The following is a 26,171-nucleotide window of genomic DNA, read 5'->3' as shown; positions in this document are numbered from 1 at the left end:
CAGCTGTTTGGACTCTCATTCTGGCTGCACCCATTCACTGCAGAGGATTCATTGGTGAGAAAGTGATGTAATGCTAAATTTCTCCAAATCTGTCCCATGAAGAAATAAACTCAGGCCCGAGGGTGAGGAAATTCTGAGCATCTCTCACCCCAGGTCAACTGTTCCTTTAAAAATAGAGGATTCATGGATGAACTGTTCACATTATGATCAAATATATACATTTAGAAAACAGACAGGGTGAATTTAAAATTTATGCTGACTTCAAACCCTGAAATGTGTTTTTGTTTTAATATTATGCAGTCTTTCTGTCTTCCTGTGCAACACTGATATAGGTGTGGGTGTGCAGTCTGTGCCAGTGTAATCTAGTGCGTTCTCACTCTAGCCAGCAGGACCACAGGAGCTGGCATCTCATAACCGTTTTCATGCCAGCTAAAGCATTTAGTTGAGGAATTACAGTATATTTCACTATAGCAGCACAGATGTGAAAAACGGCTAAAGTGAAAAATTTATTGACAATCGTTGATTTGTAGTTGAAACTGTGGTCCCTGGTGATTCATAAAATGCAAGTCAGTGGCTACTGGTAATTTGAGAAGCAAAAAAATCAACACAAACTTTATGCCCATAGCTCCTGACTAAACATTGAGGTCTTATGAAGCGAAACGATCAGTCTGAGCAAGAAATTGAATTTTTATATAATCCAGAGCCCCAGGCAAACTGTCTAGAGCAGGGGTCGCCAACCTTATTTAATTCGGGAGCTACTTTTTAAAAATGAAGCGGTTGAGAGCTGCCAATGTTATACAGTACTTAAATCTCTTAAATAATGTATCAATCCAAACTGATATACACTGCGTTGTTAAAATGTGCTGGAAATATTTTTAAAAGTACTGATACGCAATAATTTTACCAAGTTTTATGACAAAAGCCAACAAATAAAATTAGCAGCACTGTGCACTTTTTGTTTGCATGAACAGTGAAATAAAACATTAAAAAATCATGGCCAGATTTTAAACTAACAAAAAAATATTCATAACATGTACTGACATGTACTACATGTTCAAATAAAGTGTTGGCCATTTTAAAAAATAAAATTATAACTCAGCCTTTAATATTTTTTTTTTATTATTATTTTTTTTAATATATATAAAAGGATTCAGAATGATCAATTGAATTTTATCTGCTCCATAAACAGTTCTACATAAGCTAATGTGCATTCTAAAAATCTCAACACTTCGACCAGTTAAGATTTACAACAAAAAAATGGTCAGATTTTCGCATTGGTCTGAACAAAAATATGTCAGACAGACTAAATGAATTTGTAAATCCACAGTTTGACAGCAGAGGGCGCTTATGAACTGCAGAACAGAGATGTTTCCAAGGTAACCTCTGTAAAAGCTGCCCTGCACTAGCCCCATTCACACTAGAAGCGACTTTTGTCGCTACATGTAGTGGGCATTCCCACTACTGGTTGCCTTGACAGCGAGTCAGGTTTCTTGCCACTAAGTACAAACGTTTTGGAGGCAAAAGACTAAATATAATCTAAATCTAAATTAAATCCGTACATACAAACAAAAATGAATGAGAAACAGAGCCTATACTTTCTTCCATTGTGTATGTTTATCTCAGGCTGAGAGGAGAACAATCACATGAGCTCTACCGTCTTCTTTCCTATTGGCTGTCGCTTCCGAAAGTCGCTCTTCATTTGCATAAAGTTGAAGGATTCTGAACTTTGTCGCGTCGCTGGACACGCCCCATCCGGTCGCCAACAGTCGCTATTGCTCGTGTCGCCGGAAATCGCCACCTTTCCATTGAAATGAATAGAATCGTGTCGCTTTGTCGCTGCGTGTCGCTTGTAGTGTGAACGGAGGGGAAAGCAAATGCCATCGAAACTTTCATAATGTCATAATTATGTCATTGTGTTTTTACGTAAATGAACTGGGGGATTGTTTATTTGAACTAGTTCATTGAAACGAACCATCCAAAAGAACCGGTTTGTGGAAAAGAATCAGATTTCCCTGTTTGCCTGTGGCTCTGGATTACAGATAATAATGTTGTAAATAATGTTCAGTTTCTTGCACAGACAGATCGTTTCGCTTCGTAAGACCTCAATATATCCTCAGGAGCCACGGGTATTAATTTTGTGTTGCTTGATATGCTTTTTTTTCTCAAGTAGTGATGGTATTTTATTTTATGCTGATTTGGATTTTATGAATCACTAAGGACCACGGTTTCAGCTAAAAATATTCTAGACTGTTATGCCAAGGAATGATTTCCCGGAGGGTGATTAAATTACCCCAACTAAGCAGGCCAAAAGGCAACAGCGACAAGTAGTAATAAGGAGTGATAAAGGGCCAGATTTTTTAGAAAATAAATGAACATAAGTTGTTTATGTGATAAGTATTTTGTTTAACATAACATTTGATGTCTACAATTTCATTTGAAAACATAAGACATGTGTCACAAACGTCGTTCCCGCTGTTGTGTCGGCCTCATGGCTTTGTTTTTAGTCCCGTTCTAATGATGTGCATTTCAGTCCCATTTCCACAGATCATTAGAACCGCTTCCATATTCCAGGAATGATCGTGGCCGTCTGTGTGCCATTATTAGCAGTAAATTATGCCTCTTTTGTATATGATAATGTCCTCTGATATGCCACTCAGCTATGTCTCAGTTCTAATCCTGATCCATAATTGTTGCATGTATTGCCCTGCCATGCAGGTCGACTGGCATTAAGGAGCGTTAATTGAATTGAGGAGACCAAACACCTGGTATTCCATTTGGTCTGCATGTTAATTAAGGAACATAATTAAGTTGTCTGAAGCATCCGTTGGACTAATTACAAATCTGAGTAATCCCTCTGGTTTGGATGACACACACACACACACAAAACAAACAAACAAATGTGTACACAAACATTAAGAGAAATAGAAAATAAGATATATAAATAATACAAATATATAAAGGGCATGAAATGTGTTTATTTCCAGCCTGCGCAGACCTGGCACAACACATCTTGACATGCCATATCTGAATGTAAATACATTATATTTGATAGCTTCAGAAAATTATGTTTTTTAAGGTGCTTTTGTCATTTTTGAAGTTTCTTTTCTTTTCTTTTTTTTTTTTTTTTTTGCTGTCTAATGCCTGGCTCACACTACAGGATTTTTAAAATCCTAACCGATTATGAAATCTGGTTGCAGTACACACATAAGGAGAATCTTTGCAGATTATCTTCCCTCAAATCTTAAACATGCACACACTACAAAATTTGAAATTCGAGGCGCAGCACACACTACAAGATATTATTAAGATTATCATGCCAGAGGGAGCGCCTCACGTGATCTCACGCAGCAGCTCGTCAGCAATGTTTACATAATAGCTAGCATACTAGCAGCTTTTCACTCACCTCAAAACTGAGGTGATTTCACCCCAGCGCTTCTCTTTCTCCTTATCGGTTGTGATACGTGTTCGACATATTATACAGACAATCATGTTACTACAAAACTTCAAGAAGCAGTTTCCTCCGTCTCCACTATTCAACGGAGCCGTACAGCAGCTGTTTTGTGGTCGCACATTGGCTGTTATAAGTGATGACGTAATCTTAGCCATCATCACCCCAATTTAAATCCTAAATATCAAACATGTTTGATATAATCGGGGCGGCCCCGATTTGTCTGCTAGAGGATCGGGAGGCTCAAAGTTCTATCTGTGAACGCCTCACATTACCAGATAATCCGCGCCGAACATCGGGGCCGATCGAGGTGCTGGACAAGATTTTCCCTCCGATTCTCAGGAGGGGGAAATCGGGGCTAAATCGGGCAAAAAATCCTGTAGTGTGAGCCAGGCATTAATCAAATGTAATGTTGTAAAACGTCTTAAATAACTTAAAGTATTATTTTAAGAGGTCTTAAATCTGAAGATGGAAAAACAGGAATAGCAATCTGCAATAGTGATTAATACATTTCAAAAGACTGACTTAATTAAATAAATCACATAAATTCCACAGGCTCATGGTTTGCATTCAATTAATATCATGCATTTATGCCAATAGAGTTTGTGTGATCTACTGTTGATAAATTATGACAGTATTTACTTCATGGTGTTTATATTGTAATATGTTATGATGGTTAAGAGTGCATATTTTATCTCCCTCATCTTTTTGAATGAGCAGTTGGAAGTAGTAAAGCACATACATTTCAAAATAAGACTTTTTTGGAATTGTTTACAATTAAAAGTCCTGCATAATGTTTAAAATCTTTTTTTCTGGATGTTACTGGTATTTTGATTACATAATAAATAGTATATGGCATTTAATTCAATGTAAACTCTCTCTAGGCCGCCCACGACAGAAAGGAACATTTCTTTTCATTAAACAAATTATTATCGTATCAGAAATATGGATTGACTTTTAATTCATATGTATTGAAATATCACTACATAAACCAATTTCAATACATATGTATACTGTATATTGAATAAAACATGTATCGAGTATTTTAAACTTGAAAGTGCACCAGTTTTGCAGTTGAATGCCAGTATAATAAAGTAAGCAAGATATTTACTGTAATTTGATTTTGTATGGGTTTTCTCTGTAAAGACCTTAAAAAGTCTTAAAGGAATAATGTAAGGATGCTGGATATATATAGAGAGAGAGTTTTTTTATTTTTTTCGGTATTATGAAAGTCAATGGCCATGAACATTCTGCATAATATCTGCTTTTGTCCAGGGAGGAAGCTCACACGGGTTTGTGGCAACATGAGGACAGAATGTAATCTATTCTTTAAGACAATAGGACTTCATCTGTACTGAGAGACACAGAGATAGTGACAGACAGTGGAGGATGCTGGACTGTGAGAGAAATGTCAAGTGATAATGAGTGATAGGAAAAGGTTGGAAGTGGAGAGGAAATTATAATCATAGACAATGGACAGTGAATAAAGATCTGTTAGATGACAGATGTAAAACTCGCCATGCCAGACAGTCATGGTGGGTAACTGATGCTCGGAGAGAGAAGATCTTGGCACAGCAGAATGCTGGTCTGAATGGTGACGCTCTATCACCAGTGGTCTGGAAACACAATCTGTCAACACAATCCTTCCACCACCGCAAAAACTCCTAAACGCACATGATGTGAGGTCATCGACGTGATTTCCCTCTTCACTCTGAAGAAAAACTGGTGTGAGATTTGAAACTTAGAAATTGCTAGTAAATTTTACAAATAATTACAGAGAAATGGCAAGTTAGGCATTTAATTAAGTGTGAAATTTTGAAGTAGAAAGACTGAAATACACAAAAAAAAAAAAATGGTGTAGAAAAAATGTGATTAAATTTCACAAATAATTACAAAGAAATGGCAAATAACATTGAATTGAATTTGAAATTTTGAAGTAGAAATACTGAAATAGCATTTTCTTGTAAAACATTAATCTTTGTTTTATTAACAACTTTACGTTTTACAGTGTAGTGTTTTCTTGTAAAACACACTCAAGTAATCTTCGTTTTATTTACAACTTTGAAAAATATTTTTACAGTGTAGTATTTTCTTTCGAAACACTTTAATAATGTTTTTTATTATCTACAACTTCAAAAAAAATTTTTTTACAATTTTGAAAAATAGTTTTTAAAGAGTAGTATTTTCGTGTAAAATACGAAAAACTTTTATATACAACTTTAAAAATAATTTTCTACAGTGCAATCTCAAAAAATCAGTGTAAGATTTGCAAAGATTTGCAAAAATTGTTTTTTAAACAGTAGTATTTTCTTGTAACACACACTCAAATATTTAAGCTTTCTTTCATTTAAAACTTTAAAAATAATTTTCTACTGTGCAATCTCAAAAAATTGGTGTTAAGATTTGCTCTGAAACATTTCTCATTAAGAATTTACTAGAAAATGTCACAAATAATTACAAAGAAACAGCAAGCAACACATTGAATTGAACATGACATTTTGAAGTAGAAAGACTAAAATACGGTAATAAAAAAAAAATGGCGTAGAAACAATATCCACTCAGAAATTTGGATTCAGTTTCACAAATAATTACATTGAAAAGGCAAGTAACAGTAACACAATGAATTAAACACAAAACAACTGAAATAGTATGTCAATGAAGAGTTTATAATCCAGTAATCTTTGTTTTATTTACAACTTCAAAAAACATTTTCTACAGTGCAATCTCACAAGAGCGACTCCCACAATCGCGCTTGCGTTAAAAGAAAGCAGTGGCGTGTGATTATCACAATCAGCGATGCAGGTCGTAAACCATGTGAATTATGAGAGGTAGCTGATGTGCAGAGGACACAGACACACTTATAAATCCCCACGATTAGAATAACAGCAGCCAGAGTCTCAGTAATTATACTGATCAACTATCCCATTAACGCTAATTACACCCACGTGGGCCAAACCCTGTGTGCCTCCTCCAATAACTCTGCTATTTGTGCTCGTACTCGATTGGAGAGCGTGCGGCGGCGTGTGCTGGATGTACTCTTGACAAAGGGCACTCGGTGTCTTTGATGATGTGATAAAAGGCCGCGTTTATCTGACTGTGGGATTAGGTGGAAATAACTTTCAATTTAATTTCGTTCTCCAGCACAGCTGTATCGTAATCCACACACACACACACACACACGATAGCATCTCCTGCATCTGTAAACACACCTTGCCCTGACTCATATGCATCCCTCCTAATTAGATGACAGACTCCTGTCTTTACGGCATTTAGATAACGCTGGGAATTAGCATATCATTAAAGTGACACATGAAATTTGCATGTGATTTGCATAACTCTAATGCAGCCCCTGGCGTCTGCGCTTGTCATAAAGGAGCACACTTCTGCGTATACGTCACAAGGCCTGCCCTTTCCCAAGAGCCCCTGGGCCCTGCGGGTCATGCACCTATATCCCATAAATATCTCGGTCGGAGTCACATCCCGTCTTCCTCATGTCTTCCTCCTCCATCGTTTTCCTTACATGGCCTCTTCCGTACTCACGTTTCTTTTCATCTGTCTGTGTATACAGTGGATACTCTCGGTTGATTTCCATATCTCTCTCTCTCGTCTGAGTCTCTCGTTTTCACTTTTCTTATTTCATCAAAGCAGGCGCCTTCACAGTTTTTCGTTTTGGGAAAAGGCTCTGAATTTCTGAGGTTTTCAGTCTGAAGCTGTTTAGTATTCTTTTGCCGTTTGTGTTATTTCCCTCCTCACTTCATCATCTACACAACATCATGGCAAAAGTCTTGATACCTCTTTTTCATGTCCAGTCCAATACTTTTCAGGATTCAATACCAGTACCGTTTTTGATCAATTTAGAATATCAATACCTCATTAACATGTGTGTGTGTGTGTGTGTACCTGGTATTTATCACGTTATGGGAACCAAAAGTCCCCACAAGGATAGTGATACCAGTAAATTTTGACCTTGTGGGGACATTTTTTAGGTCCCCATAAGGAAACAAGCTTATAAATCATACAGAAAGATGAGAAAAAGATATATTTTTTTTTATATAAAAAAGCAGAATGTTTCTTGTGAGGGGTAGGTTTAGGTGTAGGGTGATAGAAAATACAGTTTGTGCAGTATAAAAACCATTACTAATAGTAGTCTTATGCTGATCAAGGCAGCATTTATTTGATCAAAAATAAAAACAGTAATATTGTGAAATATTATTATAATTTAAAATACCTGTTTTCTATTTTAATTTATTTTAAAATGTCATTTATTCCTGTGATGACAAAGTTGAATTTTCAAAGTTGAATCATTACTCCAGTCTTCAGTGTCACATGATCCTTCAGAAATCCTTCTAATATGCTAATCTGTGATTTGTTGCTCAGGAACATTTCTTATTATTATCAATGCTTCTTAATATTTTTGTGTAAACAGTTATTATTCAAAAAAAAAAAACTTTTGTTCAGCATAAATAGCCTACATTAAATACAACATTAACTGTAATTCCAGTGAAAATCTTAAGCACAACAAAAATGTGTACATATATGTATGTGTGTATATATATATATATATATATATATATATATACACACATACATATACATACATACACATATATATATATATATATATATATATATATATATACATATATGTATGTGTGTGTGTGTGTGTGTGTGTGTGTGTGTGTATGTATATATATATATATATATATATATATGCTGTCACATCCTACAACCTCATCATCTGCAGAGAGAAACTGCCATTCAATCACACCAAAATACAGATGACGATTAACTTAGAGGATTGTGAAGATATTTCACTGGAGCTCGGTCTTTATGTTCTATTTTGTTTTACTTCTTTAAGCATTTATTTATGTTCAATGTCCATTGTCATTCATTAATGTATTCTGCTAATAACTGTTGTTAGAACACAGTCATTTTTGCTACGATTTCACGTCATTAAAAAAAAATAAAAGTACCTAATTGACACGTTGTTGTTGATTTTATGTAAAACCCTAGACACAAGATATTATAAGACCAGGCAGACAGAGGGGTAAAAAAAAACAATATTAATAAATAATATATACAAATAATACTAATATTAATGATATTAACATTCTAATATTAATGAAAAACTATCATTAAAAAGGTTATTTATAACACCATTAAGGTCCTATATAGCATTTTCAAAGCATGGTTCTATATGGAACCCTATAAAAAAGGTTCTATTTAGCACTAAAAAGGGTTTTGCTATTGTTACAAGCCGGAGAACCCATTTCTGGTACGGTTTAGAACCGTTTTTCTTAAGAGTGTACAGGCCAAACATTATCATGACACGACTGTGAAAAACAGAAAGGTTCCAATGCAGAATGACACAAAAGCGCTCATGCGCATGATGATGTGCTTTAAAGCAACATCACTTTTTTTAATCACAAGTGAGCGTCGCTTCATAATGGAAAGTTTTGAGCACAAAATAATGTGACGTGACGTGACTGCTGCAGCGGAAGGGAGAGCTTCTGTGAATGTAAATTCAAAAAATGTCATATACTGTCTGTTCCTCAAATAAAGCTATCGAATGTCTTCATTTAGCCTACTATAGAGTACAAAGCATCGATGGTGTTCTTATAATACTTTGTTGTACTTATTGAGCTTAATAGTAACATCCATAATCCAGAGTATCAGACTTGGATCGGCCCTGTCTGACTGATATCTGATCTGACAAAAAAGGTCGATATCATACCAATATAATACTGAATATCAGCGCATACCTACTGAAATCACTACTTAATGAGAAAGAGAAATTGATTGCGTGTCCATGTTGTAACCCTCAGGCCAGCTCTCTCTGCTGTCATCAAAGTCACAGTGACAGCTGTCAGTCGCCATCACGAGCCCAGCAGGGGCAGTACTAGATAATGCATGTTAAACAGACGGATGAGAGAGAGAGACGTCAGAGTCACGCCGCCAGATGCATGTCAGTGCTGTATCAGTGTTCGGCCAGTAACACTCGTATCAGTCATTAAAGAAGCAGTAAATCAAACCAGATGTGTTCTCAGAACAATGTCAGTAGAAGCTATGATTAAACATCTGCTGCTTCTATGCCTTCTGCATACAATAATGTCATAAGAGCAAGTCCCTAAAGAGACACATTTTCAGGCAGCTTTTATTGCAGAGTGCCTTAAAGGAATGGTTCACCCAAAAATAAAACATTTTCTGAATATTTACTCATCCTCCGGCCATTCAAGATGAGATGAGTTGTTTCCTAAAGGCAACAGAAAGAGAGATTTAGCATTACGTCGCTTTGCTCATTAATGAATGGGTGCTGTCAGAATGAGTTGATAAAAACATCACAATAATCCACAAGTGTATCCATAAATAATGTTTTGTGACGTGAAACGTTGCGTGTTTGTAAGAAGCAAATCCATTTATAAGGTGTTTAAACTGTTGCTTTTGGCTAAAATATTAGTCCATAATCCATAATAATGCTTCCTTCTGAAAAACTCCATCCTCTGCTGTCCTCTCACATCAAAATCCACCCACATATTAGTTTAGAGCCGTTTTGACCTGTATTCACTTGTAAATGGTGCTTTATCTGCGCATATTTCTCTCCTGATTTAGACCAGATGACTTTTTCCGCTGGAGAATATTATGAATAGACGATTCATATTTTAGCTGGTTTGAAATTAAAAACATCTTGATGGATTTGTGTTTTACAAACACACTTTACAAGCCGCTAACTGATGGACTGGAGTGGTGTGGATTATTGTGATGTTTTTATCAGCTGTTTGGACTCTCATTCTGACGGCACCCATTCACTGCAGAAGATCCATTGGTGAGCAAGTGATGCAATGCTACATTTCTCCAAATCTGTTCTGACAAAGAAACAAACTCATCTACATCTTGGATGGCCTGAGGGTGAGTACATTTTCAGCAAATTGTCATTTTTGGGTGAAATATTCCATTAATCTTGACTTGGGAATTTGAGGTGGAAAGAAGATTTTTTTTTGCATTGCAGGGTGTGAAAATATACCATTGGGGTTGAATCATACTAGTTATACTTACTGAGGATCTCTGGGGAAAATGACACAATTTTGTCAGCCTTGTCATCTGTTATGCACTGCAAGTTTTATACATTCTCTCACATTGTTCGTACAGAAAAATTAAATAAACAGTACACAGAGTCACAACACTTGTTTATGTAAATGAGAAGCATTTCTATATGAGCAGCAAACAAGACAATCTTAAAAAGCAGTGATGCCAGTGTCCTGCTGTGTGACTAAAACTATTTGAAACTAAACTTTTCAGATTCTTCTGTAATTATTTTTGTACATGTAGATTTTATGACCTCATGTTGGCTATACCAGTCAAAAGTCTGGAATGATTTTATTTTATTTATTTAGAAGGAAGTCTTTAATGCTCACCAAGGCTGCGTTTATTTGATCAAAATATAGTCAAACATCCTTTGAAATGATTCTAACGTACTGGTTTGCTGCTCAAGAAACATTTTTTCTTATTATCAATGTTGAAAACAGTTGTGCTGCTTAATAATTTTGTGGCAACTGATTGTTTTAAAGTTAATATTCATCAAAGAATCATGAAAGAAAAAAAAAAGTACATGGTCTCGAGAAAAATGTTAAGCAACAAAACTGTTTCTACATTGATAATAATAAGAACCATTAATAATAATTGAGCACCAGTGATAATTAAGCAGCAAATGTGCATATTATAATCATTTCAAAAGATCATGTGACACTGAAGACTGGAGTAATGATGCTGTAAATTCAGCTTTGATCACAGGAATACATTTTACTGCATTTGGATCAAATAAACACAGCATATGAGACTTTTTACAAATAAACGTTTGTTCAGTAGTATAAAATGTTTGTAGGCTACCTTTCAAAAAAATAATTTGCAGGATCATTTCAAATGAATAAAATGTGATTCAGTTGTGAAAAGAAGAAATGGTGACCATTTACAATGCAAGATATACATTTTGACATACTGTGTATGTGGCCAAAATTGCTTAAACCTAATATTTTCACTTTAAATTTGGACAAAAGTTAGAGAATACGTTATTTAGCCTACCTAAACATCTATTATATGTCTTGTCCAGACAGTTTTTCTATATGTGCTGATGTCGGTCTGCATATTCCGTATAACACACCACATTTCATGAGCTGTCGTTATGCCTGTTTGTCTTCCGTTTACCTTTTACCATTGGTCTTTCTATGCGCACAGTCGAGTTACCGCGCTGTGTTTATCAAATGAATCCGCAGTGACGTAGAGTTCCCCCGCTGTTTTGATAATGCCTGACCGGTCCATAGCCTTGGCTTTCACTACAGTCTGTGCGCAGCTCTCGCTGGAAATTCCTCCGCTGCTCTGACAGACTGTGATGCGCTCGCGCTCGCGCTCGGGACAGGGGCACCGGCACGCGCCACAGCGCTCGGGCTTCTTGGCACGCAGGATAATATAGGCACATAAGGCTATTTAGTGCTCGGTTTTTTTCTTGGAGGAGTGGCAGAAACCCAGTGCCTTCTGAAAATATTGGGGTAAGTGTGCGCATTTCAACCTTTCCATCATAAATCACTGTGCTTAATATAAACCGATCCTCTAATTTGCTTCTTAGCAGCATAGTTTAACGTTTCGCGGTATTAAATTCAAATTCACTTGTACTTAAACGGCACGAAAAAGACTTAAATCAGTAAACAAGAATTGTGCAGGGGCTCGTGTGCCCGCGCTCCATGGGGCATGTGCAAGACGTGAAAAAGTGCACAAGCTGCACGATGTGGCATGAATGTGTATTTGAATTTGTTTGGTTTGCTAACATTAGAATGTTTACTTGCAGACTGTTTGTTTAGATTGAAATGCATTGAGCGCCGTGCTGTTTATTCAGCTACGAATTGTTTGCTCACTCCTCCAGAATAGATGTTAAAGGCAATGTAGTAGAATTAATGCTCGTGTCTCTCAACGACTGTGTGGAGAAAATAGCTCAAGATAAGGTGTCTTTGTAGATAAAATAACCCATTTATCTCAGGTGGCTCGTGACGTCGCGGAATGCACGCTCATTTATTGCGCATCTGTTCGCGCGCTGGCTTTGGGGAGACTCGCTCCTTTTTATTTTGATCTCTTTTCCTTTTGCAGAATGATCCACCGGTTACTCAGATATTTGATGAAAGACAGCGATTGCACGTAACACAGATATCTGGGCTCGGTTGTCAATCTGAAATGATTTTGAGCCGTGGGAAGCGTGTAAAGCAGCGGTTCTTCTTTCACCTCAGTCTCTGACCTAAACGGTCAACAGGGTCATTTTAAAACTAACCGTGACAGCGGAATGAATTATTTAAAGCGAAGTGTCATTACAATCTTAAACCTCATTAACCAGATCAAATTAAAGATGAAACGTTGCCCGGTTTGACGGAACAGGTGCCAGAGAGAAAGAAACTGTCTGTGGTCACGGTTCGTGCGGCACGTTCTGTCACAATTCTCAACAAATCTCGGAATCGTTAATTAACAACTTAACTGTAATATTTTGCTTTTGTGTACAAGTACGTCCCATTATTTACATTTGTTTAGCTTTAAGCAGTTACAGTAAAATGACCGAACTGACAGACCTGAAACCGGCGCTGTAAGCATTTTAATACCACTTGTAAATTGTTCATTCAAATGGACAGATATAACTAAAATATATGTCGTGACATAATCGTCTGTGACAGTTCTAGTTCCTGTAAACAGAATAAAAGAGTCGGGTGAACGGCCCGCCCTTATATAGCCAATCAGAAAGGTTTACTGCCTGTCAGTCATTTTGGATGTTCAGGTTTGTTGACATTTTTTTGGAGACTCGTTTTTTATGGTTGCAGAAATTTGGGCAATTACATTCATTGTCCATTTAAGAGATGCTTATCAAAATCGAGGGCTTAGTGTCTGTAGCAGAAGGAGTGACATTACTTCAACCTATGTATTATTCTTTTAATGATGTTATTCCACGTGTCGATCACTTATGGTGAAAAACAGTCTAATTTGTAAGCAATTTTACAGTAAAATGAAACCACGTAAACTCCAGAAGTATATGTTCATATCAAGTCCCTGCATTTGCATGAAGTTAAACTTTTCTCATCCTTGTCATGTGCCCGCATCCTCTCGCCAAAGGTCACTGTTTGTCATGCCACTAGAAGTCACCAGCTCTCATTGAAAATTGAGTTCACTGGTGGTGTAAACAGGCTTAAAACGGCATTTGCATTCACTTCCCAAAGCTGTGATTGACAGCCTGAGAAAATTGAATTCACTTTTGACAGGTCATCATGAGCAAAACTCACACGAGAGTGTGTATTTCACGCATGTTCTCTACATTTATCGTGTTTCACTTTACGCACCATTACTGTCCTCTGACTATAAAATGTTTCCAGCTTTTTTGTTAATAAATAATGACGACTCTTCATGTAACCATCGACACGATTTCCATAAAGACTGGAGCTTCAGTGTAGCTCAGGCCCACGACACATCCAAACGCATCAGGCAGCTGCGCTCATGTCCTCAAGGGATAATTTGAGGATTTTTAACATCTGTTTTCATTCAGCTGCAAAGCAATCACAAGAGTGGTGCATTTGATAGCTGTCAAATGGCATTTATGTGTTCGTGTCATAACCCATTGCATTAGAAGGAGAAAGAGTTCAATCTGACGCTAGCTGCACAAATGAGTGTCTGCTGTCTTGAAAATGCTACAAATAGTAATGGTTTTACAGTAAACATATTGTGACTTCTTCTTGAGCAGTGGGAAAGGATCTTTCCTTCATATTTAGTGACATCCTTTCCCACTGCTCAAGAAGAAATCACAATATGTTTACTGTAAAACCATTACCATTTGTAGCATTTTCAAGACAGCAGACACTCATTTGCGCAGCTAGCGTCAGATTACAAATATTTATGTGCACCGAACAAATGTGTGCAGAGACCCTGTTGCTTAATTCAAGACATCAATACCAACGCAGACTTCACACAGAAATCGTGTTTGTGTTTAAAAACTAGTTTCTACATTTAAAAAGCATTTTTGCATTTAAAAACACAAGACAACAATGGAAGAAAAAAAGTGAGGTCTCAAAATTGTGTTTTTTAAAGCTTTCAACATGAGTTCAGTGGTTAAAGGCGTCCATCTAGCACGTGTTGACATTGGCAAAGCAGTGCAAAAGTGAAGCAAAAATGCAATTCTGTGTGAATACGCCTTAAGGAGAAAATGCAGACTCACCATTAGACTAAAGGAACTGTGACCAACTGACTACAGAACTCAAGCTGACCCTTCATACAGTGCTTGCTTCACTAGAGAAATTTACTTTCGCCTGCCTGAATATTCCATGAATTCATCGATATATCTCATGAGATGCTTCATTTGTTTTAGATATAATCCTGCTGCAAGCAGTTTTATAGTGATGGTGAAAAATGGCAAAAAGTATAGTCGATGCCTATGCTTTACATTGTGTCCTAACCAGATGTGAAGTGGTATCGTTTCCATGTTAATCGTAATTGTTATCTTGTGGTTTCTAATTCTGTGACAGCTCAATGATTATCTTGGGTGCTTGTTTGTTTTTGTACAATATTAAAATATTATAATTTGAGTTTGAATATATTTTTGCATGACTTAAAAAGCTGGACCTGAGCATAGCACAAACACACGGCTGTCTCGCTTAGAACTCATTCACACTAATAAATGGGTAATTTACTTCAAATCTTGAAAATAAAATAAACTGTGAACTAACAAGTGTTTTCCATTACAAAGACTATGTCAGTCACCATGTACCTTTTTTTTTTTTTTTTGATCATGTTAAAATAATTATTTTTAAATGAATTCAGTATGTATTTGTTTCGTCATATTTTGTTGTGAGTGCAAAACAGCAGTGTTGGCTCCGCCCACATGCTCTTCTGATTGGCTGTGATTTGTGATTGATTTTGTTGCATCTTGTACTTTCGTCTGGTGTTGACAGACAAATTGCTTGTCATTGAAGTTGGACACAATGTTTGAGTCACATAGCCAGAAACGGACAATTATTGATCATATTGACAAGCTAAGCTCAAAATTAGATTAGAATAACTAAGAAAGAACTGTGTTTTGTCATTAACATGGCAGCCCTGGCTCTCGATCTGCCAAAGTGTTTAAAGAAGGGATCTGAAGTACGTTTTTCTCATTTTCATCAACCAAACCACACATTACAGCAACACAATTGCTCATAGTTGCAGCTATTTTGAGCGTTTAATGCTAAAAGATTCCTCAAGGCTCTCAGGTAATCATCGATTGAGGCCGAAAGATATTCATAAATATTTTAGATGAATATAGGCTGACATCCCGAGACAGCTCCTCAGAACGAAGCGGTTTAGCCTTCTGACGCTCAAGTGTTTGCCTTCCTGGCTGGAAAGCTTATGTCATTTACTATCTATGTAACCTTCATGACTTTGAGGAAAGCCCAGCAGAACCAGCCCTTTCTCAGGGGTGGCTTGAGTACACAGTCGGATTAGTGAGAGAAAAGACTTGGAATAAAAACACGTTCGCACAAGTCATAAGTCACAGTAATGGACTAGTAACTGTTTTAGATTTTATTTTCTTGTTTTGACATTTTTAGCTTGCTCACAGCATGCTGTGTTTCAGCTGTTAGACAGTTTGCACGGTATGTAGCCCTCTTTGAAATGTTACAACCGTGCACAATCAGACAGATGTCATGTCATATGCGTCACGTCTCAAGCTGTTTTTCAGCGTTCTGTCACGAGTTTTGTGTTTTAAATCAGTTAAAAGTAGTCCAGACATTGAAAAACATGTCTCGTCTTTGCTCTCTTCCATTCTGTTGCGCTCAAAACATTGTTGAATACAAGAGCAAGTCTGGTATCATTCAGATAAACCACAAAATAAATGATTTTGAAAGTAAGTAGTTTTGACCATCGTGAACGTGTTTTACAGTCCATTACAGAAGGCACTAGATGTACTTATAGATAATAAAGAATAACTCAAGTTCTGAGTTCACACTGGCATCGGTTCATCATTTAGTGTCATGTCAATTTGACCCCCTATTTTATTTTGTCAGCGAAACACAAGAAGAAATCTTAGGAGGAAAGTTTTCAAGAAAGTGTATGATGATTTATACTGCAAGCCCCTAAATGACAGAAAACACGGTAAAAGTATCTACTTAAACTTTTAGATGCTTTTATGTAGTAAAACTGCATTCCAAGTCTTAAATTTTGTGGCTCCCAAATGTCATTTGTGTTTTGTTTTTTTTGCTTTGTTTGATGACATTTAATGGTGATTTAATTTAATGAACAGATCGTTTAATGGTCCTTTATAGTGCTTTTTGCTCTTTGTGAGGTCGACAGTATTAATCACTGTCCATGTAAATGGAAAAGAGCAGGCTAAAATCTCACAATTGAGAGAAAATAAAACGGCATGAGTTTGGAACAGCATGAGAGTAAGTAAATGATGACAGGATCTATATTTCTAAATAAACTATCCCTTTCACATGCAATTCGGTTGTGATCCCACAATTAACCCTGACCAGGGACCAACCGCTGCTGCCATAAAAATGGAGAGCAAGTACATTCTGCAGGGAAAATTTATGAATAAAATGCGGGTTCATTTATAATTATAACAAAATAATATTTGTCTGCGTTCTGGGAGAATATGGAGCTCTGATAGAAATGCTCTGGAGCAGAAGAACATCACTGCATGATGTATGATCTGCATAATGTTATTCTTCTGTCACCTCGGAGGATTGGCTGTGGTGTTTCATCCTTAATGTATCCCCAGTAGTCAATTAATCTTGACAAATTTAATTAAACAGTTCATGTTATTTTCCTTCCTTTCACTCTCTTTTCACTGCGTCTTTATCTACAAATGGCATTTGCTGCATTTTATTCACACATCCAGACTTGCAACTTCTAAAAGTTGCTAACCCATTCTAGCACTTCTTCAGACCTAATGTTTTTCAGGAAGGAACAAATAAGATATTTTGTTATAGAGTGCAACAATCGGGTTTTGGAAGTAAAAGCATTCTTTTGTTTGTAGGGAATTTGATTTTTAACGACAGACCCACTGTGAGTTCTGAGGTTGGTAATCAATGGTAAATGCTTTTGTTGAAGCCATCCATTTACACTATTTCAACTTTTAAAATAATTGATTAAAGGGATAGTTCACCCACAAATTACAAATCTGTCATTCTTTCTCACATTTTGCCCACGTCATTCCAAACCTGTATGAATTTCTTTCTTCTGCTGAACACAACAGAAGACATTTTGATGAATGCTGGTAACCAAACAGTTGACAGTAGACATTGACTTGGGAAAAAATACAACAGTTAATGACTACCATTAACTGTTTGGTTAAAAACAATCATCATCTTCAAAAAAAATAGCAGAAGAAAGAAAGTCATATAGGTTTGGATTGATGTGAGGGTGAGTAAATGAGGATAATTTTCATTTTGGAGTGAATTATTGCTTTAAAAGCCGAATTTGTGGTGAAAAACTGCGTTACCCATGATTCTGCACAGAAAAGTTCACCAATCAAAGTGTCATTCCAAGCTGAAAATACTTAAAAAATAAAATACTTACATTTGTGTATGCATATTTTGCAGTAAACTTAAAATATATTGTTAAAATATATTGTTCCTGTAGATATAATCATCGATTTCAAAAGAATAATTTTATATTTCTTCTTCATTTGATTGTCATTTGCTTCATGGGATTGTAGTTCTATCCCTCATTAAAGGGATACGCCACCGCAAAATTAAAATTTTGTCATTAGTCACTTACCCCCATGTTGTTCCAAACCCATAAAGGCTTAGTTCGTCTTCGGAACACAATTTAAGATATTTTGGATGAAAACCGGGAGGTTTGTGACTGTCCCATTGACTGCCAAACAATTAACACTGTCAAGGTACAGAAAAGTATGAAAAGCATTGTCAGAATAGCACCATTTTGGAGAATATCCGCTGGACGCAAACTGCGTACGCTGTTCTGTGTCAACCACACCACAAGGATACACTGTTTTCATTCAAATCAAAGCGTAGAAAACGTGTGGTGCGGCTGACACAGAAGATCGTACGCAGTTTGCGTCCAGCGGATATTCTCCAAAATGGCGCTTTGCTGAAGCAGTGGAGACGAATTGTTGAATAAAGTTGATGTTTTTGTTTTCTTTACCCAGAAAAAGTATTCTCGTCGCTTCATTAAATTCAGTGTTAATTGTTTGGCAGTCAATGGGACAGTCACAAACCTCCCGGTTTTCATCCAAAATATCTTAAATTGTGTTCCGAAGACGAACTAAGCTTTTACGGGTTTGAAACGACATGGGGATAAGTGATTTATGACAAAATTTTCATTTTGGGGTGGAGTAACCCTTTAAAGCCACTAAGTTTCCTACCTTTGTCTTTTTGTCTAATTTTCAAATAATTTTTTGCTTCAAATAAGAGACTGTAATGTTGTGATTCACCTCAGAGCTGGTTGGCTTGGTTCATGGCTTATAATGGTTTAACAAAGACTTTTTTTTACTTTTAAATCTCAATGGAAAAAAAGAAAAATGCTTCTGGAATCAATCCAGCTGAAAAACTGGAGAGGCACTAATGCACTCTGTTGAATTGATGTTGGATTCAGTTGTTGTCTCTCTCTTTTTCCACAGTAATTTCCAATCATCTGCCATGTTTGAGGGGTCTGAGTCCGCGGACACACAGGAAGTCAAATCTGAGAGCACCCTTGGGTCCTCTGTCTCCGCCTGCAGGAAGGTGTGTGTGTGTGTGTGTGTGTGTGTTAAAACCCAAATCACGCAAGTACATGAGCGCAAACACTTCCAGCTACACCAAAGTTATCTAGTTAGTGTGCAGTAGGTTTCTGGCCCAAGGCGCCGTGTTCACCATATGAGCTCTTGTGGTTGAGCACGAGCGAGAATCTCATGCTCCAATCAGAGTGTGATTAACATGAAGCCTTACTGATTGGCTCACTCTCCCACCTGTCCAGGGAACAGAGACTGTGGCTTTTTGCCATCAGCACTTTTTACTCTGTAGGCAGCTGCACTACAAGTCAGGTTACATTAGCTGATGCTCTGCCAGTGTGAGCGAGAGAAAGGACAGGGAGAAAGCGGTAGTGTGACAGAACAAGGAGCATGATTAATCCAGTATCTCCCTTGTCTTCTAGCTCTTTTAACTTTTGTCTCATTCAGCCAAGCGCTTTATTAGTGGATTGGTCTTAAAGGAAAGCGGCCCCTGTGGGAGCAGATTCCGGATCAGGGGAAGAGGAAGTTACAATAGCGTGACACTGTACTAATCAGTTTTGTAGCTCTCATAGGAGCCGTTGTGAGATTAAGGTGGATGGGTCATTACTGATGGGAATAGCACAGGGAGCCACAAACTGATTGAAATGAGGTGACTTTTTTTCTGTGTTCCTGTTTTTTTTTAAATCACTTTGCCTTAACATCTAGATGCAATGCTATTTTTACTGATACTGATACAGCTTATTTTTACTTTTAAGTGTCCAGTAGTTGTTACGTAGAATTGATTGTTTTATTTCTACTTTTGGACATAAATAAATAAATAAATAGGTGTAATACGTATAATGTACGTATAATACGTAAGCGCATTTTACGAGGTGGCTAATTCGTACGAATTCATAAGACCTCACTCGTACAATTTGTCTAGACCCCTGTGACAGGTAGGTTTAGGAGCAGGGTTAGGTGCACATTTGTACAAATTCATACGAATTGTGCAACTCGTATAATACATACGATTTAGCTAAAATAGTATGAATTTGTACAAGTGAGGTCGTAACAAATTGCATCGGGCTGGTATGTTTAAAAACTAAATAAAACAATAATATGCATTATTAATTAATATTAGAAATTATTAAATAATAATATTAGAAATTTAATAAAATAAAAATAAATAAATAATTTTAATAAAATAAAAATAAAATTATTTATTATTATTATTGTTATTTCATATATTATTAAATAAATAATAATTATTCAAATAAGTGGATAAATGATAGATAGATAGATAGATAGATAGATAGATAGATAGATAGATAGATAGATAGATAGATAGACTATGCATAATATTTAATAATAGTAATTATATACTATATATATTATTATTAATTATTATTATTATTAATAACATTGTTATAATATAATAACAACTACAATATTAATGATAAATAAGTGTATTATAATATTTTATTTGATATAATTCATTTATATTATTTAATCATTATGCATTTAATGATTTTATATAGTAATAACTGTTGTTTTTGTTATGGTTAAAATTAAATAATTGCTACAATTAAATTATGTTGTTGTTGTTTTGTCACAGCTTTGTTTTGGGCTATGCCTAATCTAAAGCTGCTACTTTAAAGTGTTCGTCTTACTTAAATCAATGTTGAATCTTATTGGTAAACCCAATATTGAAAAAAATCATCTTTATTTCCACACATCTCATATCTAAATAAAACATGCTGAGTAACGATGAGGAAGGATTACTGTGAGAGGTCATTTAATTCGGCAAGCAGATGCGATTAACTTCATTATTAAATGAAACTACCAAATAACATAAATACATATTCATCTCTCTCACGCTTATCCCTTGCGTGCTAATGATTACCCATCTGCCGAAGGTTACCCATTCCGGTAATGGCATATTAGCTCTGTCAGTAGTTTAACCACGGTGAACCGTGACGCAACTGTCCCAGCGACCCTGTCATATGGTGGACTGTGCCAGGAAAACAGTCGGTACAGATGGCACACACAGCAAGGGCAGAGAAAATACACACGTGCTCACACATAAAAACACACACAAACACCCACAAACTCTAATTAAACGAAGTAAACATGTGCACGCACACACACATACATACACACACGGATATGTTTACTGCTTAAATACACACTGAGATAATCAATGCTTACATAGCCACACTGATAATGAATCAAACTGAAGGTTACACGCTAACAGAGAGAGTTTGTGTTAGTTTTAGGGATGTCTCACGCACCAGTAGTAGTGCTAATTCAATTAGAGCTTTATATTTTTAACAAACATTTTCAGTTTGCATCTGTTTGTGCTTGAGTTGAGCACATGACTTATGCTTCTAAGCTCATGTTATGAAATATTACATGTTCAGCACGGTTCACTGACAGGCCACACGCTCAACTTTTCATTAATAATCTATAATAGTCCATTACTGACATGGTTGCTTGGCTGTGAAGTTGGTATGTTACACACCAGTGACAGCATGATTGCCAGCAGTATGTATTAAATATTCATATGTAAATGATGATAATAAATTACCAATCACCACAGACATGGCAAGGTCGAAGCTTGCTTGTCCTGATAGGTTAGTATGCTGAATATTTGATTGAGGAAATATAATTTAAGAGGGAGAGACAGAAAATAAATTAAATTTGTGATCATATAATGCAGCAATTCAGCTCATATGCACTGGTAATTAAATTTTAGATTTTTAAATTTTGGGGTAATTTGGACAGTGTGGCCTCTTAGTAATCCTAGTATTGTCATTTATCTTGGGCGATCTGATCAGTAATACGTGCTAAATACAGGTGTAAATGAATTTGAGAAAGTCAAAGCATATTCAGAGGTGATTACGCGTGATACACGTGGCCACTTCACATTTGTAGTGTAAATGCTAATGTGTCCTGAAGACTCCCAGAGTCCCGACGGCGAAGGGCTGCTTGCTCAAACTAACACATTAGCATTGTGCCAAAGGGTTTAAATGGAGGACTGGGAGTGCTGTTTAAAATAAAATGAAGAAATTAATAATTCAGTCATTCAAAAAAAATAATCTTAAGTTAATTTATGTTCAAAAATGTAATTGGAATGCACAGATAATGTAATTGAAACTTTGAAATATGTAGATACTTAAAAGAACATTGCTGTCAGGAAGCCTGAATGGTAGAGTAATAATAAACTGTACAGGATTAAGAAAAATTTAAGAAAGTTTAAATGTGCATGTTTTATATTGTCTGTATTTTATTATTTAAGTACAATATTTGTGTAAAATATGTGATTATTTTTGCACCTGTTGGTAAAAAAAAACATGTTTTTGTTTTTGCAATAAATGTGTTATTAATGGCCTTTATGTCAAGTGGATGTGACCGGCTTTTAAGTGTAATTATCTTTTTTATTTATTTATTTTATTTTATTTTTTCAAGAAGAATTAACATTATTTTGAAAAAACATTTAAAAACAGTACTGGTATTGTTAAAATTAAAATAATAATAATAATAATAATAATAATAATTTTAAACTCACTATTGTATCAAATTAAAAACGTCTGGTATCACCAATCCCTAAACACAACTGACAAATAAATGTTAACATTTAAAAACTGCATCTAAACTGCATCTAAAATTAAGTTATTTTAGTGTTATCATATTATCACATTTAACTAACATTTTAAACATGAATTAAATGTAATACATATGTCTACGCATTTGATTTAATAAACATAATTTTCCCTTAAAAATAATTTATTATTAATTAATAAATAATTAAATGAAACATTTTTGACAATTTTAAATTGATTCTAGACATGTAAGACTTCATTTTACATTTAAATGGCACTAGTACTCCATAGGTTTAAACTTTCCAGCTAGATATGAATTTTCAACCCAATTCGATTAAAAAAATGTGTCTGAGATAAACAAAACATTATTTACGCTGGCATGAAATGGCATGAAATCTGAAACCTTTCTTGATAAAATCCGATCACACATGGGAACGTCACACATTTTATGCACAATATTAAAAAATTGCCGACAGGTGTCTTGGCTGACCACATATGAGCGGTTCACCCGATACGGATATAAACAGGGTCTGTGAGTTCCAAAAATGTATTTTTTTATTGAATTTTTTTTTTAATGCTTTGCCTCAGTCTTAAAGAAGTGTGTGTTTGTGTCAGGTTTTGTGCAGTAACAGTGTTCTGGACTCGTCGGAGTACTGGCTGAAGAACGATAAGGCGCTCTGCAGAATTGGGTTCCTGGAGGACCAGCATGATGGTGGCTGCCCTACAGTGAGTCTCTCTCACATATCACACTCTCAGAAGTGCTGAAATCATCTACACACATATGTCCATACGTTTGATTAACGGTGTGTGTGTGACTGGGTGGAAGTGCGGTGGCATTTATATTGTGTTCAGCCTCCCACTGATAAATGTGCTCTTGATTGGGGTGATAATGTGGCATGATGTTGGCTGTGGCTGAATAATATATGCAGTAATTCCCTGAACTGAGAGAATACATTTAGCTGCACATGGATGACAGCTGCACTAACTGTAGGATAGGATAATTAGAGTCTAATGACAGATTTTATACCTCACTTTACTTTAATGAGAAGTTTCTTGTCTCATGTAAATGACGGAGCTGCGCCCATATCACTGTGCATAACATTATGCCATGATCATGCTAGCATTTCTGCTCCTTGGGGATGAAACGCTACCTGTCTGATTATCTGCCTAATGCTAATTTTATGGAAATTTAGCGCTAGGATTGTTCGGTGCTGCAAGTCTTTCCTTAATTTTTGTTAGGTCTGGAGCATTTTACTAGAATTCAACTAACTGAAATTAGGAATTTAGTTTGAGAAATGCAGCAGACGTCTTTAAAATATAATATAGGCCTACCATATTCAATTCTGATTGACTAGAATGTGTGCGTTATTTCAGCATGCGCTTATTTTGGCAAAACTACTAAACAAAAATATCATGCCTCCTCACTGACGGCTGTCAGTTCCTCTTCAGAAACTCGAGCTGCATTGAAGAACGCCTCCAGCGTGACCGCGCTCTGAATCACATGTGTAATCTGCCCAATGGATGGGCGAGACGTCACGGGCAGGTGACATAATGACCAGCTGGTATAAAAGCATGTGCGGTGAAACCGGCGTCAGCTTTTTGTCATTCAGCAACCGCTACTCTGTGTGTGTCTGTCGATCTGTGTTGTGAGTCTTATTTAGTGTTGTTTGTCGCTACACAACAGGGCCGTGCAGAGACCTTTGGAGGGGCAGGTGCTCAGAGTATAAAAGGGGCACATGGAACATGCCTTTTAATAGGACTGTGCTCCTTACTGATATGTGTATCGAAATGGATGCTTCTGTATTAATACAGCAGCAAATGCCATCACGCAGGTTTGAAAAAGAAACACAGAACAGAAAAGACGTATTATATTATTATTATTATTGTTGTTGTTGAGTTTACAGGGTATGGTAGTTTTGCTGTTGTAAACACTACTGTTGTTGTTGTAGAAAAAAATATTCCTGTTAATTTAGAATTTAAAATAGAATTCTATTCTAATCCTGTTCTTTTGAATGATAATGATTATAAAAACAGGATCGATAAGTATAATTCAGAGGACGAGAAAATCAGTATAAGCCTGTTTTACCAGTGTTGTGATAATTATTTTTAAGGCACTCAACGTTTTTTAAATAAATACTGTAATAATAATAGTTCAAAGTATGAATAGTTTTTAGTTAGATAACATAAAAAAGACAAGGCACCTCGACGCGCTTTAAATTTTTCCCAATCAAACAGCAAGAATGAAAGAGAACAAGCACCATTGCTGTGTGTAGAACTACGTTGGCTGCATTTTTAATATTTAATATTAATTTTAATAAAATGTAAATTCGTCCCCCGCACTTTATTCGAGCTCGAGCATGTGTTTTCACATAGAGGTTTCTAGATTTAAATCTAGAATTAAATTAAAAGAGACATGACCTGACGTTTTATTCGTATCCAAAATGAGGAGATGTGAATATCAGAGAGCTAAACACTCTCGTGCAGTGCATGCTTCAATCATACTCGAAGCTAGGGGGCGCTCTCATGCAGAAACTTATATCATGCAGGAAATCCCTAATATGGACAAACCACGGCTATCGCTGTAGCTGAGCTGAATAAAAAGCAGAAACATTAACGTTTTTACTGATGAAACGTGAAGACAAACACACAATTGCGAAAATATATGGTTTATGTGTGTTTTTCAAGTTATCTCCAGGTAATAAATACATAAATAAACTATATGAAAAATGCAGTACTGATTGACATATCATTTAGTATAGAAACTATAAAATATATTTCCTGAATTATTCTGTGATAAAAATGGGAAAAAGGTGTTCGTAGTAGCCTTTATAAACCAGTAGTGGTGTAACAGTACACGTATCGTGTATCGAACGGTTCACGGGCAGTTCCAAATGGAAGTGATCATCCCTATCCCCTTGGAGTGGGGACTTTGGAGTGAGCAGGGCACGTGCGTGTCATTATGTAGTCGTTTGGAATGCAGTTGGTGAAGGGAGCGTAATTTCCTCATAATCTTCAAATGGGATGTTCCCGTGACGCAGCACGGTGTGCGTCAGCAGATGTCAAGGGGATAGGGATGATCACTTCCATTTGGAACTGCCCGTGAACCGTTCAATACACGATACGCGTACCGTTACACCCCTATAAACCAGTCATAAAATTGTCATTAGGAAAACATTGAACAAAAACATTGTAGCCCCTTGCTGCAGCTAACCTTGCTTCAACATGCTACACACAGCAATATATAAACAACAGCTGTGTATGATCTCTTCACGCCGTTCTCGTAAAATAATAATAATTCAATAATATAAGTTTACAAGCACACCGCTTCGCTGAGAACTCCACTTACCGGCAGCCGCGGACGTTATTGAAGGCATCCTGGTAATGCCCTAAATTACAAAGGTAATTTCAAAGGTGTCTGAAT

At 36.2% G+C, this 26,171-nt stretch overlaps 1 protein-coding gene across 4 annotated transcripts in view; it reads left to right on the top strand.

The window, feature by feature from the left end:
* Positions 1-11,752: 11,752 nt before the first annotated feature.
* sphkap (SPHK1 interactor, AKAP domain containing) overlaps positions 11,753-26,171 on the top strand; it is a 56,560-nt gene continuing 42,141 nt past the window's right edge. The window contains exons 1-3 of one of the 4 annotated variants that reach the window (XM_058752071.1): positions 11,753-11,988; positions 19,080-19,182; positions 23,366-23,476. In XM_058752071.1, coding sequence (XP_058608054.1) covers positions 19,099-19,182; positions 23,366-23,476 — 195 coding nt within the window. In that variant the 5' untranslated portion in view covers positions 11,753-11,988; positions 19,080-19,098. Of the gene's footprint in view, positions 11,989-13,190; positions 13,254-19,079; positions 19,183-23,365; positions 23,477-26,171 lie in introns of those variants that run through there. The other 3 variants (XM_058752073.1, XM_058752069.1, XM_058752072.1) reach the window with 3 other exon arrangements.

Source organism: Onychostoma macrolepis, chromosome 18, assembly GCF_012432095.1.
Source record: "Onychostoma macrolepis isolate SWU-2019 chromosome 18, ASM1243209v1, whole genome shotgun sequence".
Lineage (NCBI taxonomy): Eukaryota > Metazoa > Chordata > Actinopteri > Cypriniformes > Cyprinidae > Onychostoma > Onychostoma macrolepis.
The sequence above is the reverse complement of the archived record's forward strand: the minus strand, read 5'-3'. Positions and strand labels throughout refer to the sequence as shown.